Source organism: Acartia tonsa, chromosome 5 (genome assembly GCF_053477335.1).
Source record: "Acartia tonsa isolate MP-2025a chromosome 5, ASM5347733v1, whole genome shotgun sequence".
Taxonomy (NCBI): domain Eukaryota; kingdom Metazoa; phylum Arthropoda; class Copepoda; order Calanoida; family Acartiidae; genus Acartia; species Acartia tonsa.
The window spans coordinates 26,938,172-26,952,764 of record NC_137264.1 but is presented as its reverse complement, the minus strand read 5'-3'; the positions used below and the strand labels follow the sequence as shown (position 1 = coordinate 26,952,764).

Here is a 14,593-nt window from a genome sequence, read left to right as displayed (position 1 = left end):
TATTAACTCTAAATTGACTTAAAGGGGCTGTTATTATTGAAGAGTTGTGTCAAAAAAGGTAGGTACTAGGTACACATAGAAACACCATGAAAAGCGAAAACATCGCCTCAAAAAAAAAAAAGTAAGACGAGACACATACAGAAAAAGAATTATAAAATAACAGATAACTTAATAAATGGTAAAATGCTTTTGTCAATTAAATAATATACTCAATTTTAATTGTATCTAGAAACTTTCGAGGAAGCCATATGATAATCATGTTTCTAATTCTCATTTATACCATTATTTAAAGGTCTAAGCCATAATTTCTACCCTTTTATAACTTATAGGTATGTAAGAAAACAAGAAACAAAATTAGTTTGTTAACTTTTTAAAAAATTGAATGTCTGTAACGTATTTTCCAATATTACATATCAATATCACAACATCCTTTGCACAACTATATAGCTACATTGTTAATTTAATTTGTGTCTGTACTTATGCTTGTATTTGTTTGTTATAATATATCAAACAATTATTTGCTTAGTAGTAAACTTAGTTGCATTTAAATACAAGGACAGTCCTAGTATTTGATTCAACCAATTAGCGTAGCCTATATAAAACGCTAAAAGACAAATAAAGCAAAGAAGAGAAGTAATTTTTACTTTATAGTTAACTTTCTAAAGATTTTAATATGGATTTTTTTTATCAAAAATTGGCAGCTAGCAAGCTTAACATTCCTAATTATTATGAATTATTATCATAAAATTTTATGGTGTAATTTGTTCAATATGACTAAACGCATAAAAAACAGTGTGTTCTATAAAAACATAACCTCATAAATTATTCGTTAACCCTTAACGGTCGGTGTGAGAGGCGACCTTTAAGCCCCCAACCCCTCTCATTTTCTTCGTGTGAAAGATAAAGGGATATATTACACATAACTGAGAGTTGGAATTTTTTGAACATCTCCATCCTGGCGGGCAAAGGATACCAGCGAACCTGGCAGGGTCATGTAAAGAGCAAAATTATTTTTTTTTGTTTTACATAAACAAAGTATTATGTCACCAAAATACTAAAATATCCTGTGGAATGGAAGTACATCCTAATGAGAAATATAAGAGTATATTAAACATTGTTTAATTAAATTTTTGGTTCCAGCTATGGACCTGCAGGTCTAGATCCTCTAGGTCTTCAGCAAACTTTAAATGGCTCCTGTGATTGAAACTTTTTACTTATGCTTGTCTAATATCAATGTCTAAATGAAATACCTATTAAAGTTTCATGAAAATCAGCCGCCGTTTTCCCGCCGATTACCGACTGCGTCGGCTAGCGGATGCCGTCTCCGAAATTTAAATTTATATCTAAAATTCTGAAAAAATTGTTTTTCCAGCTTCAAGAATAAAAAAATAAAAGCCATTTAAATTTTTTATGGAAAAAAAGAACCTAAAAACAAATAGACAAGTTGTAAATAAAAGGGTGATCGAAGAAAGCGAAATATGACTTTGACTGACATATATTCGTCAATTCTTAAATAAAAAGGGGACATGCATAAATTTGTAGCCCATTAGCTCTAATAGAAACTGAGATAAAGTGCGGAAATTGGTCCGACTTTTAAGGGTTAAAAAGGTTGATTTTCCTTATATTCATGGATCGAGAAGATTAGAATTTAGTTTCGTTATTGTTAGTTATTTCCTAAACATTTGAATGCAAAGTTATCTTTATGGTTCACATTTTTAAAAAGTCAGTTGTTTACAAACCTACTAATACCCGGAATAAAGTGTAACTAACAAGCCAGAATTTTGTGTAAGATTTGTTCTTTTTCGCCTATATTGATGTTTTAAAAGATTTTTTAAAAATTAATCTAGTCATCTAGTTATTACCTGTGATTGTTCAGATAAAGGATCAAATTCCTCTAGAACAGAAACTGTTGTAGCGTCCTTGTCACTCACATCTTGATATAATTAAGGTATATTTATATCAAATTATACCTAACTAGACAGTGGATACAAAATAAATAAAAATTAACTTTTAAAATAAAAAGTTAATAGGTATAAAATAGGAAGTTTGTTTAACAAAAAAAAGCCTTGATTTATATACAGGGTTGGTAAAAACCCGGTTTTTTTTTTAAATAACCCAACCCAGTGGGTTTTATTAATTAGACCTTTTTTTTTAAATAAAACCCGTTTTTTGGGGGTTTTATTGTTTTCCTAAGATTATTACCTAGGGATTTTTAAATGTATGGGTAAATCTTTATAATAAAGTAACAGGATGTTTGTCTGTACCAAAGGATCTTGATAACCACTGAATCGGTATGGTTCTCCTTTACAGGGTAGCTTTTCATAGGTCCAGGAAAGGTTTATAACTATTTTGGGGGAATGTACCACCATCCTCCTAAGAGAAATCGTCCCTAGAAAATCCTCCCCCCCAAAAAAATATTCCTTCCCCTCAAAAAAAAAACTTTACATATTTTTAGGGGTGGGGGGGGGGGTTCTATGGGCAATTTATTTTTAGAGGGTGGTGGAACCCTCCCCCAAAGTAGTTCAAAACCTTTAACAGACCCGTGAGAAGCTACATTGTACATAACCATATCGGTTCAGTGGTTAAAGAGTTATTTTGGTACATGTAGACAGACATTATGTTACTTATATATTAAAAATAAGCAGTTAAAATGCAGTTATAAAATAGTTAAAATAAAATGATTTTATAATTTCTATTAGTTGTTTGAAAATGCTACTCCTTATGAGTCATAATAGAGTTAACATAATCGTTAATTTTACGATGTGTTGCCCCCCAACGACAGCTACATATTTAATAATTTAGTTATTGGTATAAGCTGGAAAAAAGGTACATTTAAAAAAAATCAAACTGGTTTTTTTATGCCAACCCTGTTCATTTAAGGGGGGCGTTAATGCAACCATCTCGTAATCAATGATAAATTGGCACTTAGAATCAGGGTTTGCATATCGGGCACTTTTTTAGTTAACGGGTCGCCCGATTGCCCAAAAGGGTTTTAGGCGTCCAAAAGGGGTTTTGGGCACCCTTTTGGGCAAATGTCGTAAAAAGCATATGAAAAGATAAAAAATAGCCTAAAAATATACCGATACTTATTATTAGAAATAAAATAGCCTAAAACCATCTCAGGACCTATAAAAGCTCCACTGGAAAGAAGAACCGTATCGGTTCAGCATGCAGCAGTTAGCGAAATCCTTCTCTAGATACCTACAAAAAAGCTTACTAATTTATATAATAGTTAATAACACCCAAAAAATAGGACCGACCACGACCACCCCCTCCCCTTCTTTTTTCACCCCTCCCCTTTTTTTACCCCCCAATATGGGGGGTGCCCAAATCTGCCCAAAAGGGCCGATATAGGGCGGCCCAAATCCGCCCGCCCGATATGCCAACCCTGCTTAGAATCCGAATTTCGTTACAAAATTTGGCATGAGTAATCCTTGATAAATTTATTTTCTCTAAATTGAACAAAAAGCTGGAAAAGTAACGGCTCAGCCATTTAGCCATTTTTTGGCTATTTTCAGGGCAACTCCGTCACGAAACCTATCTCCACATAATACTCTTTGTCGCTTCAAAACGTTTAGCCAGTAGTTTAAAAAATAGTTTTTGGTATTATTTCACATGATTTAAAGCAAAAATATGTTTCAATAAGTTGATTCCTACGTAATTTATGACAGATTTGCCCTAAAAATATCCAAAATACGGCTTAACGGCTGAGCTGTTATTCGTTACTTTTTCACTTTTGTTCAATTTAGGGAAATAGACGTACCCAAGATTACTCAGGCCAAGTTTCGTAACGAAATTCATATTCTAAGTGCCATTTAATCATTGATTACGAGATGGTTGCATTACCCCCCCCCCCCCACACACCTTTTATTAAAGTAATTGTCTAAAAAAGAAGCAGAATAATTTAATATTTACTAGGTATGTTATAAAGCTTATGCGATAACTATTTTGATTTGCTTTTTCAATATTCCTACCAAGATCAATTAAGCTCTCATTATCTAGTTTTCTTTGGTTGCGTCGGATTGGAAGGCGGACAACAGCATAGTCAGAGCGGACAGATCCAGACGATAACATTCTTGGTCGCTCTACCATTATAGACGAACTCTTGGAATTGGATGATGAAACGCTACTCATAGAATTTCTAAAAAAGTATTTTCTAATAATATTGTTTAAACAAAAGCAATCAAAGGTCAGTTTATAGCATCTGAGTTGTTGTTACTGTGATGTATAATAGGGTTGGTCGATTTTGGACATTTTTTTGATAGGTGATCTTTTTTTTGGCTGCTAATTAAGATAATCCGATCCGATATTTTGTTTTTCGATCCGTCGGTAGATATAGAGCACAGAACATCAGTGACGTAAAATATTATTATAAGAAAAATGCCCAATGATTTTATTATAATTATAATATATATCTGTACTCAACTAACCTTAAGCTATTCGGAGGAGGTGGGGGTGAAATCAAACCTCTGATAGCAGGTGACATAATCACATCATCTATCTTAAAACTAGTATTAGATACCAAGCTGCTGTTCATTAAGGCAACTGTTCTTGGAGTAGTATTTGCCAGGGATGTGTTGATAGGTAATGTTGAAGGAGAGGAGGTGTTATTACTGGAAGAGCCAGATCCCTTTAAAAGAGAAATCAATAAAATACCAACCAGATTTAAGTTCTATTTTTTTGCGGGGGCGATGGTCCAGCCGCCGTTTTATAAGAAAGATTAAAACTTGGGGTAATTATTGACTCGTCCTGAAAGGTTTTACCCGATTGTCTCTAAAACTAAGGCCCAGGAGTAGCACCTAAAATGAAATTGCTGGTATGTCATAACAGGATACGCTACAATCACCTCCTCCCCCCTCCCTGTTTAAAGAGGCTAGTCTAATCTACTTTCTTCCCTCTCATTTTATTGCCACTAACGCCTCTAGAGGCGTAGCCATTAGTACTTAAAATATATTAAGGAAACCCGACAATATAAGAGAACTTTTCATAAAGTATTGTTCCTATTAACATTGACAAATGGCAATCACGTTAAGACAATTTGTAATAGGTTTCATTATCCTTACTAACTTTGTTCTCATATTTTATAGATTTCTAGCCTTGAAAGCATTATGGGTGAGCAAGGCAATAGGATCTCCATTCGTCCAACTTTGCGATTTGATAAGGCCACTGGAGCCGCCAGTTAAAGCGCTAGATTTGAGCTGTAGTATTCCAGGACCTGGAGGCAATAGGCCGCCTGCACAAAAAAAAATTATTTATCAAATTAACATAATATAGATTTACAACAAGTTTAGATAATATATGAAGGTCTAAACAAATTTGTCCAATCCATAAATAAGACAGTATTAATAAAGACAACAGAAATAATTAATGGAAAAGGTAGCACAACAACTAATAGTACATGGCCTGTGTATCTATGTGGTAATTTCTACTAGGTTTTTTATGTTGGTAAGGAACAATGCGTAAGATAGTATAGAAAGTAATGTAATGCCATTTTAACGCAAGAACGGATAGACAATTGTATCTAGTAGCTCTGTACCTTGTAATCGTTAGTAGGACTTGGAAAGGTAAATTTTCTTTCATATCTTACGCCATTGTTATCATCCTAATTATAAAAAATTATTGTCTATTTTGTTTTTTTTACCTGTAAATGATTGTGGAAGAAAATTATTATTTTGATTATTGCTGCTATTATTCTGTTGTTGAAACGTCAGTTGTTGTTGATTTATGTTTCTAGATGGATGGATAACTCCTTAAGCTTAAGTATTTTAACATTTGCTTTGAAGTGAACTAGGGCAGGCTTCAGACTGTATTTTAGACAAGGGGGATAACAATTCAACCCCTAAAAGGAATAGACCTACAACCCTAACCCCCCCCCCCCCCATTACTCATATTAAAAAGTCTAAAATCAAAACTGACATTTTAGATATTGTCAATGGTGCAGAAAATAAATAGGTAGGGTAGGTATACAAAATTATTCGTTACATTCAAGAAAAAAAAATTGTTTGGATAAGATACAATTAACAATATGTATTGAGCACTTCTGAGTTTCTTATGCAAAAATATCCAGCATGAACAGAAAAAGCCTAAAAACTATCCTATATTGTAAAAATACATTTAGAAATGATAGGTAGTGTGTTAAAAAAAATGAATATAATTGATTAGCCACCCCATATTTTTATTTCTGCCCTATCATTCTATGGTTTTTTTTGGGTAAAACAACACCCCCAAATACAAAATTTATAAGTTTTGAGCTTACAAGCCCCTAGAAGTAAAGTGCAAAATGAAATATGGGGTGACTAATCAACTCATTTATGTAATAAAACAAATCAGCTCGATATCTTAAAAAATAAGCTCAGAACTTAAAATTTTAGTGTTTGCAGGGGTCTTTTGCCCCACTAGCCCCTAGAAGGAAAGTCCCAAAATTCAATTTTTAAAGTTTTACAGGTAGATCAAATCATATAAGAGAGTTTACAAAAAGAATTGGGTTGATAACTATAAAAACAAGCCCAAACGGCCAGGGCAAAATTTGATACTGAATTTTCATTTCCTATAAGTGTACAAACCCCCCCCCCCTTAATCTCTTCCTTTAAATTGCGCGTTTTAGAACAATGTGTTAGAGTTGACGGCGTTGCTAAAGTCAAAATGAAAAAATCCATTTTGTATTATTAAAGGACAAAAAGAACTTTTCTTTGATACACTATCTATTGTTTATGTATGTTTAACAATTTAGGATGGTTTTTAGGCATTAAAAAATATTTCGCGAGTTTTACCATATTTTAGGTAATTAGAAGTTTCACCAATAAAATCTGTATACTTTAACTATAGTTATCGATTCCTTGAAAATAGTTGATTTTGTTGTGACTGGTGCTCTAAGCTAAGATTCATAACTGGACCTTCTAATAACATAGAGTTCATATTTGTTCCTAAAATGATTACATCACATTTAAATGTTTCAATTAAAAATGTGAATGCAAAATAAAGCCTTAATAGCTTTAAGGAATTTTTTTTAAATTAAGACCTTTTTAGATTAGATATTTTTAGGTAGGTGCCTAATTTATAAAAAGTTTTATTAGTCTTCAATTGTTTGTCAAAGTTTATCATCCTAGTAATAGTAGATCAATCATAAAAATAAAGAAAATATTTTTCCAGGTTTACCTGAGGATTGTCTCAGTACAGGAGTGCTAAACATTAATGGAGGCCCAGTAGGAGTTTGCGCACCTCGTGAAGTTTTCTCCCCACCCAGCTGCAGCGGCAAAGAAGGAGGCGTGTTGAAGGATACAATGCCGCCCCCGGCATTCAAATTTGCAGGCCTTTGACTGAATACATTATCCCTAAAAATGCAGTAATTGGTCCAATCCTATCTTCGTTTCGCACGCAGCTACTGTTATTTTTAAGAGATGCTTTTCTATAAGGGGGGGGGGGGTAATGCAACCATCTCGTAATCAATGTATAAATGACACTTAGAATTCGAATTTCTATCTGAAATTTTGCATGAGTAATCCTTGGTAGGTCTTTTTTCCCTAAATCGAACAAAAAATTGGAAAAGTAACGGCTAACGGCTGGCGGCTCAGCCGTTTAGCCATTTTTTGGCAAATTTCAAGGCAAATCATCACGAAACCTAGAAATTTAAAAATGTTTTGTTTTGTATAATTTCACATGATTTTAAGCAAAAATATGTTTTAAACAGTGAATTCCTACGTAATTAATGATGAATTTGCCCTGAAAATAGGCAAAAAAACGGCTAAACCGCTGAGCTGCCAGCCGTTACTTTTCCAACTTTTTGTTCGATTTAGGGAAAATAGACCTACCAAGGATTACTCATGCAAAATTTCAGATGGAAATTCGAATTCTAAGTGCCATTTATACATTGATTACGAGATGGTTGCATTAAAAAAAAAACCTTAGGATAGGTCGGTCCGTCCGTACGTTCGTTCGTAAGAAATTGCATAATGAAAATTCTTTGTATGGCATGAAAATGGATATATATTACTTGAATAAATTTTGAATAACTTGACTGGATTTGGAAGCTGGAGGATTTGGCAGGTCCAGGGCCGCGAGGTCATCCTATACAAAAAATGTTAAAAAAATAAATTGGTTATTGGGCTCCATTAGTTTAAAAATTGAATCAGGTAAAAGAACTATAGCCTATGGTTCTATTCAATAGGGAATACACATTTAGTGAATATTATCGTTCTCTTACTGCTTTTAAGCCTTAAAACTCACACTTTTACGGAATTTTTAGCGCAACCTACTCCTCCTTTTTAAAAAAATATATGTATGATATAAACTAATAATTAAAGAAAGCACAACCTACCTCCCCCTTTACCAATTAAATAAAACTTACAAGACTGCTAATAGATGGTTTTGGATTAGGAGAACAAAATGAAATTAAATCTTGTTCCTTGTCCATTGGATTTGTGGTTCTTGCTATCTCACTTCTAAAATCAAAATATACATTTAAGGGGGAGGGGGGGTTAATGCAACCATCTCGTAATCAATGAGTAAATGGCACTTAGAATTCGAATTTCGATCTGAAATTTTGCATGAGTAATCCTTGGTAGGTCTATTTTCCCTAAATCGAACAAAAAGTTGGAAAAGTAACGGCTGGCAGCTCAGCGGTTTAGCCGTTTTTTGCCTATTTTCATGGCAAATTCATCATTAATTACGTAGAAATCCACGTTTTAAAACATATTTTTGGTTATAACGGTAAATGATAGCAATAACCATTTTTAAAATTTCTAGTACCAGCTTCTAAACGGCTGGGAGCGGCCAAGAGTATGAGGGCTTGTGACATGTCTATGGGTAGGTTTTCATGGGTACAGAAATACTACTAAAAACAGTGGCTGCCAATCCTTATGGCAGCTGGGTAACTGCCGCAGCTCAACTGTAATAGGCCAAGAGTAGAATGTGTACATAGGGCTTGTGACGTGTCTAGGGGTAGGTTTTCATAGGTGCTGAGCTCAAGAATGCTACCAAGAATAGTGGCAGCCCATCCATATGGCAGCTGGTAGTGGCCAAAGTAGTGTAAGTAGATAGGGCTTGTGACGTGTCTAGGGGTAGGAATTTTATGGGTGCTGATCTCAAAAATACTACCAAAAATAGTGGCGGCCCATCCATATCATTATGGCAGCTTGGTAACAGCTACGGCTCAGCTGGGAGCGGCCAAGAGTAGAATGATTAGATAGGGCTTGCGACGTGTCTAGGGGTAGGTTTTAAAGGGAGCTGAGCTCAAAAATGCTACCAAAGATAGTAGCGGTCTTAAACAACGGCTTACTACACAGCTGCAGCTGTTACCCAGCTGCCATATGGATGGGCGGCCACTATTTTTTATAGTATTTTTGAGCTCAGCATCCATAAAAACCTACCCCTAGACACGCTCAAGCCCTATCTACGCATTCTACTCTTGGCCGCTCCCAGCTGAGCTGCAACTGTTACCCAGCTGCCATATGGATGGACCGCCACTATTTTTGGTAGTATTTTTGAGCTGAAAAACGGCAAATAATGTAAACCGCCATTTTTGGCGGTTACGGCGGTAAAACGGCGGTTGGCAGCGCAAATTACAGGTAGGAATTTGAAAATCGGTCAAAAGTCGGTCAAAGTGGTCAAACGGTCATGACCACTTCACAGAAGTTTATTATTGCTCTAGATTTACCACAAAAATGTTTATGTCTCTAGCTGTAATAGAAGCGACGATATTCACGAATCACGATATATGTCTATAGTAAAAGCTGGACAAAAATCGGTCATAAAATCGGTCATGGAGTGGTCAAATGGTTAAACGGCCATAACACCTAACCGACTTTGACCGGACACCACGACAGACAGAGACCAGATATCTTTAGAAAATCAACTCTTACCGACGTATGATTACTAAACTTAAAAAGTCATGAAGTCATAGCTCTCTATCTTACCTACTAGAGATGACATTGAAAATGACATTGAAAAAACTAGAGGGGGGGGGCTGATTTAGCCCCCCCCCCCCCCCGATCTGTAAGGGTTAAAAATGGCAAAGAGTCTGATCATGTTATGCTCCTCTGGGATGCTTCATAACTATTTTACCGCCCCCCCCCCTCCCCTAGAAACTAGCTCCTACTTCTAATCGATTTTTAAAAGCGAAGCTTTTCTATAATTAGGGTCGGTCCGTCCGTCCGTACGTCCGTAACGGATAGCTTTTCCCGTTAATTTAGGCATGTTAGAATTGTCTTATCGATTTCAAATTTTGCATGGTGATTCCTTTAGTAGTTAGGTACGATTTAGAAAGCGTAGCAACTCTATAATCATTACCAAAATGTCCGTACGTCCATTTTAAACATGTTGATTTTTTTACTTTTTTAACAACAAATTTTTATTTGATCAAATCATCGGATTGATCTGATTTTTGGTATATTGATTCCTGGAACAACAAAGTATAATGTAAAAGGCGAAGCAACTCTATAATCAAGTCCTAAAAATGTAAGTATGTCCATAAAAATTATCCTGTATCAAGCAGTTTTTCAACAAATTTACTTACAATTTTGCTTTGACTCTTATAAATTTATATTATGATAATTAAGAAACACTATACAAGTGTTAATGTCCGTTTGTCCTACCGTTTCAGTGCTTCGCTTTTATGGATGTTGTCATCCTTGTTTTTCTTTAGATTGGTCACATTTCTAGTAGACATTCATCTTGTTAATGGTGATGACAGGGCCGGGAAATGAAATAACACTTCAACTCATAAACATAAACAAACATAAACATATTTATTATTCATTATTTCATTGTTCGATAGTATTCTGAATTATTTCTTCCCATTCGAGGTTTGAAACAATTGGACCCAAAGATTTATTAAATTTCTGCATATATCCTTATACTAAAGTAACAGGATGTTTGTCTGTGTGTCTGTACCGAAGGATCTCGCTAACCGCTGAACCGATCGGGTTCTACTTTGCAGGGTAGCTTCTCATAGGTCCCGGGAAGGTTTGTAACTTTTTTTTTGGGGGGGGGGGGGAGGGGGAGGTGGGACACCCCCAACTCCCCTCCCAAAACAATACCCCCCTCCAAAAAAAAAGTCATATAGAAATAAAGGGAACCCCCCTCCCAAATTTTTTTTTACTTTTATAAAATCTAAAATAAGAAATTGGGTTATCAAATTCGACTCCCCCATCCTCAAGTGCCCCTAAAGGCCTTTAGGGGCGTAGCCGCTAGTAATTTATATAAGATACTCAAGAAAGGAAGAAAAGATAAAACTAAATACCTTGGTGGCGGCAAGAGTTGAGAAGATCCTTCTTGCTGACCAGATGGTCGCTTCAATTCTCCAAGTGACAGAAAATTTGGTGGTCTATTTTGCGTACTGTCGATTTTTCTACCTTCGGGCCGGGATCTACATATAAAAATTTATTTTATCTCTGACAAGAATTTAATGAAAATTGCCCCAAAAGCAGTTTCAAATTCACTACACCTTCCCTGTAATGCCATTATTTCCATATTTTGTTACTGCTCCAAAATCAACATTTTATTTGAGACCAAAATTATATTCTTTGGCGCTTCACCTAAGAAGCGCGATAAAATATAATAACAAAGGTAAATGCAGGATTTCTTATCTGTTTTATTTACAAATTAAAGTAAATACAATAAAGTTAAAAGCATCTTATTTTAATCTAACCTTGGTTTAACTTCAGTGGTTATAACATTTGCGTCTTCGCTGAAGGAATAGTGCCGCTCCTTTCCTGAAAATAAAAAAAAATTACGAAAAATAATATGGAAACTTCAATATCCTTATATCCTTGTAATAAAGCAACAGGAAGTCTTTCTGTCTGTCTGTTGACCGCTGTCACGATATGATCCTCCTTTACAGGGTAACTTCTCATAGGTCCTGGAAAAATTTATAACTATTTTGGGGGAAGGTACCACAACCCTCCCAATAGAAACTTATTTTAAATCCCCCCTCCAACATTTTTTTAAAAACAAAATTAAAATGGGGAGGGTGGTCGACCCCTCCCCAAAAAAACACCTATGTGGGCTTAGTCGCTTATAAATATTATAGTATGTTGTCTGTTTCTGGTGATAATTTACACAGCGGCTCTGATAGAAAATTGACAACAAATGCATATGATATGTGCTGTACTAATTCAATAATTACTTGGACTAATTTAACCAAATAAGGTTTTTGATAATTCATACAACCCCCTTAAGTTACAATAAAATACAATTTTTAAAATTATTTACTGTGTAAATTTGCATAAATATTACGTTTTCTACTGACAATTTAGTTGATTTTTACTCAAAGCGTATTGCATGTAGACGATAAAATAATTATAACTTAAGTTCTATTTGAGATATTCAATTTTATTATGATGAGAAGTCACTTATTGGTTTTAAGAAATAAATTATTCAAGGATTACTCATGCAAAATTTCAGATAGAAATTCGAATTCTAAGTGCCACGCTTTAACTGCTGAAAGACTGCCACAAGTAGACCAAATACCCCAAATTTGAAGCCTTCAGCTTCTATAACAAAAAAGTTCTAGGCATTTTAAAATGACATTTTATGTACAATGGAAATTTTGAAAGAATTGCAGTGCTCATGTTGAAAACTTTAAAATTAAACTACGTGGCCTAAGCTTTTATAAGCTTATTTTTGTCATAAATTTAGGTTTCCAGTAACTAATTATATTTTTACAATAAAAATACCAATTTTTATAGTCAAAATCATTAAAAAAAATTAAGTTTTACTTGCATTGTACCGAATGTACTGTAGCCAATCAGAAGGCTGAATCAGCTTAACAACTCACAGCTAAGCTTGTATTAGTTTACCCCTTTGTTTCCGCTATGATTTTCGTTTAAAAATGCAATTTAAATCGAATTTTTTTCATAGATTTTGACTATGAAATGTGGTGTTTTTATTGTAAAAATGTAATCAGTTACAGGCAATCTAAGTTTCTGACAAAGATAAGGTTATAATTTTATGTCTAGGCAACGTAATTTAATATTGTTTTTTCTTTTATGAGCATTGGAAATCTTTCAAAAATTCCATTGTACATAAAATGCTATTTTGAAATGCCTAGAACTTTTTTGTTATTGAAGCTGAAGGCTTATAATTCGGGGTATTGGGTCTTCTTGTGGCAGTCTTTCAGCAGTTAAAGCGTGTTATTTCTTGCAGGCGTCCTTTAAATCCAATAATTGACTCCTCAGCATAATAAAATTAAATATACTTTTTATTTCATCAATTTATCTCCAATAGAACTTAAGTTATAATAATTTTATTGTCTACATGCAATTCGCTTTGAGTAAAAATCAACCAAATTGTCAGTAGAAAACGTCATATTTATGCAAATTTACACAGTAAATAAATTTTAAAAATAAATGAAAAAACTTACAGTTACTATATACAAATGTACAAATGTAATTTAAACCAATTTTTTGACTATGAAAGAGGTGTTTTTATTGTAAAATTGTTATCAGTTACTGGAAGCCTAAGTTTTCACCAAAAACAAGCTTTTAATTTTGCTTTTAGACTATGTAATTTAATATTGAAATTTTCATCATAATCAATGAAAATCTTTTTTAAATTTTCATTATAATAAAAAACCTTTTTGAAATGTCTGTAACTTTTTTGTTATTAAAGCTAGAGGCTTTAAATTTTGGGTATTGGGTCTACTTGTAGCAGTCTTTTGGTAGTTAAAGCGGTGTATTTCTTGCAGGGTTCCTTTAATGATGAATTTGCCCTGAAAATAAAAAAAAAACGGCTAAATGGCTCAGCCAATATCCATTAGCTGTTAATTTTTCAACTTTTAATTCAATTTGGGGAAAATAGACCTACCAAGGATTACTCATGCAAAATTTCAGATTATTACGTAATTGAATAAAAAGTTGGAAAAGTAACGGCTAATGGATGTTGGCTGAGCCATTTAGCCGTTTTTTGTTTAGTTTCAGGGCAAATTCATCATTAAAAAACCCTGCAAGAAATACACCGCTTTAACTACCTAAAGACTGCCACAAGTAGAACCAGTACCCAAAATTTGAAGCCTCCAGCTTTAATAACAAAAAAGTTACAGACATTTCAAAATGGGTTTTATAGTATAATGAAAATAGCAAAAAATCATAGCGGGAAAAAATGAAACTAATGTAAGTAATACAAATGCTCAGCTGTGATTGGTTGTTCAGTACTCTCAGTACAACGCAGATGAAACTTAATTTTTTTGTATGATTTTGACTATAAAGAAGCGAGTTTTTTTTAAAATTGTTCAGTTACTGGCATCCTAAGTTTCTGCCTAAGATAAGCTTATAATTTTCTTTTTAGGCGACATATTTTAATAATGAAATTTTTATTATTAGCAATGGAAAAATTTCAAAAGGGATAGCTGCACGAAGTGCATTTTTAAAAAAATAGGGAACTGTAAAGTTTTTTCTATTTTTAATAACGTAATAATGCATTATATAAAATTATTGATTAAATTTTTAAGAATTGACCAGGTATTTTCCTCAAAAATGAGTTTTTCATTTTTATTTTCAACTTCATAACATGTTATATATGGTGAAAACTTTTTTGTCAAAAATACAACTTTAGATAGCATTTACTAGTTGATAGAACTTGAAACTTTTTATACAACAAA

General features: G+C 33.8%; 1 protein-coding gene across 6 annotated transcripts in view; it reads right to left on the bottom strand.

Moving 5' to 3' along the window:
• The window catches only part of Pi3K68D (phosphatidylinositol-4-phosphate 3-kinase catalytic subunit Pi3K68D), a 91,266-nt gene that overhangs the window by 36,989 nt on the left and 39,684 nt on the right, over positions 1–14,593 (bottom strand). For 4 of the 6 annotated variants that reach the window (XM_080161033.1, XM_080161031.1, XM_080161032.1 and 1 more), the window contains exons 5-15: positions 11,645–11,708; positions 11,237–11,362; positions 8,345–8,438; positions 7,991–8,064; positions 7,156–7,331; positions 6,838–6,923; positions 5,642–5,732; positions 5,097–5,233; positions 4,431–4,630; positions 3,975–4,141; positions 1,863–1,933 (exon numbers count right to left, since the gene is read on the bottom strand). In XM_080161033.1, the coding sequence (XP_080017159.1) occupies positions 1,863–1,933; positions 3,975–4,141; positions 4,431–4,630; positions 5,097–5,233; positions 5,642–5,732; positions 6,838–6,923; positions 7,156–7,331; positions 7,991–8,064; positions 8,345–8,438; positions 11,237–11,362; positions 11,645–11,708 (1,286 nt within the window). The remainder of the gene's footprint in view (positions 1–1,862; positions 1,934–3,974; positions 4,142–4,430; positions 4,631–5,096; positions 5,234–5,641; positions 5,733–6,837; positions 6,924–7,155; positions 7,332–7,990; positions 8,065–8,344; positions 8,439–11,236; positions 11,363–11,644; positions 11,709–14,593) is intronic. The other 2 variants (XM_080161034.1, XM_080161035.1) reach the window with 2 other exon arrangements.